The sequence below is a fragment of the Aegilops tauschii genome, chromosome 6, assembly GCF_002575655.3.
Source record: "Aegilops tauschii subsp. strangulata cultivar AL8/78 chromosome 6, Aet v6.0, whole genome shotgun sequence".
NCBI classification, from domain to species: Eukaryota; Viridiplantae; Streptophyta; class Magnoliopsida; order Poales; family Poaceae; genus Aegilops; species Aegilops tauschii.
Genome location: NC_053040.3, coordinates 57,447,579 through 57,450,243, shown reverse-complemented (window position 1 = coordinate 57,450,243; position 2,665 = coordinate 57,447,579). Strand labels below are relative to the sequence as shown.

The following is a 2,665-nucleotide window of genomic DNA, read 5'->3' as shown; positions in this document are numbered from 1 at the left end:
ATCTCGAGGTAGTTTCGAGCTAAATGAGATGATAAATTTTTAAACTCTATGACTATTATTCCCACTAGATAAGGCACAACTTGACATAGAAAACATTAAAATATTTATCCCAATTAAAATGATGATAATATAAATTTCTTAGAATGACTTATTCTCTCACAACTGAAAGTCTAGTATCGACATAAGAGAACGATTTATGATTGGGATAAATATATACAGCGTAGTGCATGCCGGAGATGCCAAAAACAACACACTATTTAACACATGGCCGACCACGTACCATAATATGGCCTAAATTTTCCCTACAATTAATTAAGCTTCCATGTTTGCTTGTAAATAAAATGGAGAAAAATCCTGGGCGACATATATTAATAAATTATCCTATTTCCATTTAATACATGACACGATCATTTAACATAATTATATTATGCTGAGCCATCGAGCTAAAATCGAGCGAGTCAGTATTGACTCAAGATCAGCTCGTTTCTCAACTGAGCAACAGAAAGTATTCATACTCAGCTCATTTCTTTTTGAGTCGATCTCGAGTCGAGCCAAAAAACGAGTCGATCTCGAGCGGCTCACGAGCCTCGAGCTTTTCTTGCAGCCATGGAGTACCATCTGAATTTGCATGAATACCTACATTAATTTGGCTTTCCTTGTTCATAGAGCGAAGCGTAGTTACTGCTTGTTCATAGTATTTATTTATTTAATTTACAGCGTATCAAAAAACATTAATCAACCAGTCAGAAAAGCAGTACTGGTGTCGTTTCTTACATCCTCAGAGCTCTCTCAGATTGATTACCATCATCTCTTGGTGTGGCTCCAATCAACAGCCGAGGCGTCGGAATCCATTGTCGAAGTTGAAGTGTGGCTTGGCGGCGGCACCGCCCCTGAGGATGTACTGGTGGTACGCCATGGCCACGGCGGCGCCAGAGAACGGGCCGACCCAGAAGATCCACTGCTCGCTCCACGCCTTGCTGTTGTTGTACACCACGGCGGCACCCAGGCTCCTCGCCGGGTTGATCCCGGTGCCGGTGACGGGGATGGTGGCCAGGTGCGCCACCACCACCGCGAACCCGATGAGCAGCGGCGCCAGCACCGGCACGTGGGTGTCCCGCGCCATGCGCTTCGGGTCGGTCGCCGAGAACACGGTGTACACGAGGACGAAGGTGCCGGCCGCCTCGGCCAGCAGCCCCCCCGCCTTGGAGTACCCCGGCGAGACCTCGTTGGCGCCGCCGCCGTAGAGCTCGTAGTACCGCGCGCCGTGCACGGCCCTGACCATCGCCGCGCCGCAGATGGCGCCGAGGCACTGCGCCGACGTGTAGAGGAGGGCGCGGGGGAGCGACAGCTTCCTCGCCAGCAGCAGCCCGAACGTCACGGCGGGGTTGACGTGGCCGCCGGAGATGCCGGCGGTGCAGTAGACGAGGACGGCGATCATGCCGCCGAAGGCCCACGCGATGCCCAGCACGCCGGCGCCGCTGCACGCTTCCGCGTCCGTCTGGCGCTTGTGGCCGATCACGGTGGCGATGGAGACGTAGACGAAGAGCAGACTGGCGGTGAACTCGGCGATGATGGCGCGGTACAGGGACCACTGGCCCAGCTCGCCGGCGTCGAACAGCCGCACGGCCGGAGGGTCGAGGTAGTCCTTGGTGACGCTGATATCGTTGTTACCATGGGCCTCTCTACTCTGCTTGCCCTGTGCAGCGCCGGCCATGTCGATATCGATCGACCTCTAGCTCAGCTGATTGATTCGGGAAGAAAAGAAGAGATCGATGGATGGAAAGAATCAAGAATCGGTTAAGTGTTCTGTCCATAACCTGCTGCCAAAGATGCATCTATATATAGAGAAGAGAGGAACCACTAGGCAGATGTGGTAAGCTATCTTCAAATCAAAAGAATCCAAAGAGTGGAAGGCCACTTATGCCCTAGCAGGCACCATTTACTAACCACGGAAAGCTCTTTTTTTTTTAAAGACGTCGATAACTGCCACACGTGTGGTGTATCAGGTGGTTGTGCCGCACGCCCTGTGTGGCATGAAGACGACCCCGCCCGCACGACCGCGTCCGGGCGCGCGCAGCCACAGACCGCACGTCCGGTGCAGCGCGATCGCCCCGCACGAGCACATACGGGCGAGCGAGCACGCGGCCCGCACGACTCGTCTCGGTCGTCGTCCCTCCCCGCCTGCGAGCCACACGCCCCGTGTGTCACACGCCCCGCGTGTCAGTAACCACGCGTCCCGTCGCGATTACCATGGTCCGGACCCTCTTCAGTTGCCATGTTGCTGAACTACAGTTGCCATGTCGGACAACTACAGTTGCAATGTCGGACAACTACAGTTGCCATGGTTGCTCAACTGCAGTTGCCATCTTAGGTCAAAGTGCTGGAGGCCATTTTTGGGCAACTGCAGCTGTTGCCATGTATGGTCTGGTCTACTACAGTTACCATGATTTGAAAAACTTTACGAATTGCCACCTACTAACACTGGATAGTTGCCATGTAGCACTAAAAAAACATGGCAAAAAACATGTTTCGGGTAAAGAGAGAGTTGCCGTCTGCTTACAAGCACGCTAGAGGCAGTTGCCATGTATCCTGCAAAAACAGATGGCAACTGATAGCTTTTGGTGTGTGGGAGAGAAGACGGGCATGTGGGCGATGGTGGTATCTT

The 2,665-nt window shown here is 52.8% G+C and overlaps 1 protein-coding gene across 1 annotated transcript; it reads right to left on the bottom strand.

Moving 5' to 3' along the window:
• Positions 1–678: 678 nt before the first annotated feature.
• Positions 679–1,873, bottom strand: LOC109744539 (aquaporin PIP2-5). Its single transcript, XM_020303673.4, has one exon. The coding sequence runs from the start codon at positions 1,712–1,714 to the stop codon at positions 827–829; it is 888 nt and encodes a 295-aa protein (XP_020159262.1). The 5' UTR covers positions 1,715–1,873; the 3' UTR covers positions 679–826.
• Between the last annotated feature and the right edge of the window lie 792 nt (positions 1,874–2,665).

Bases quoted from the DNA above. Each gene is read 5' to 3' on its own strand.
- LOC109744539 (XM_020303673.4), bottom strand. From the start codon at position 1,714: ATGGCCGGCGCTGCACAGGGCAAGCAGAGTAGAGAGGCCCATGGTAAC.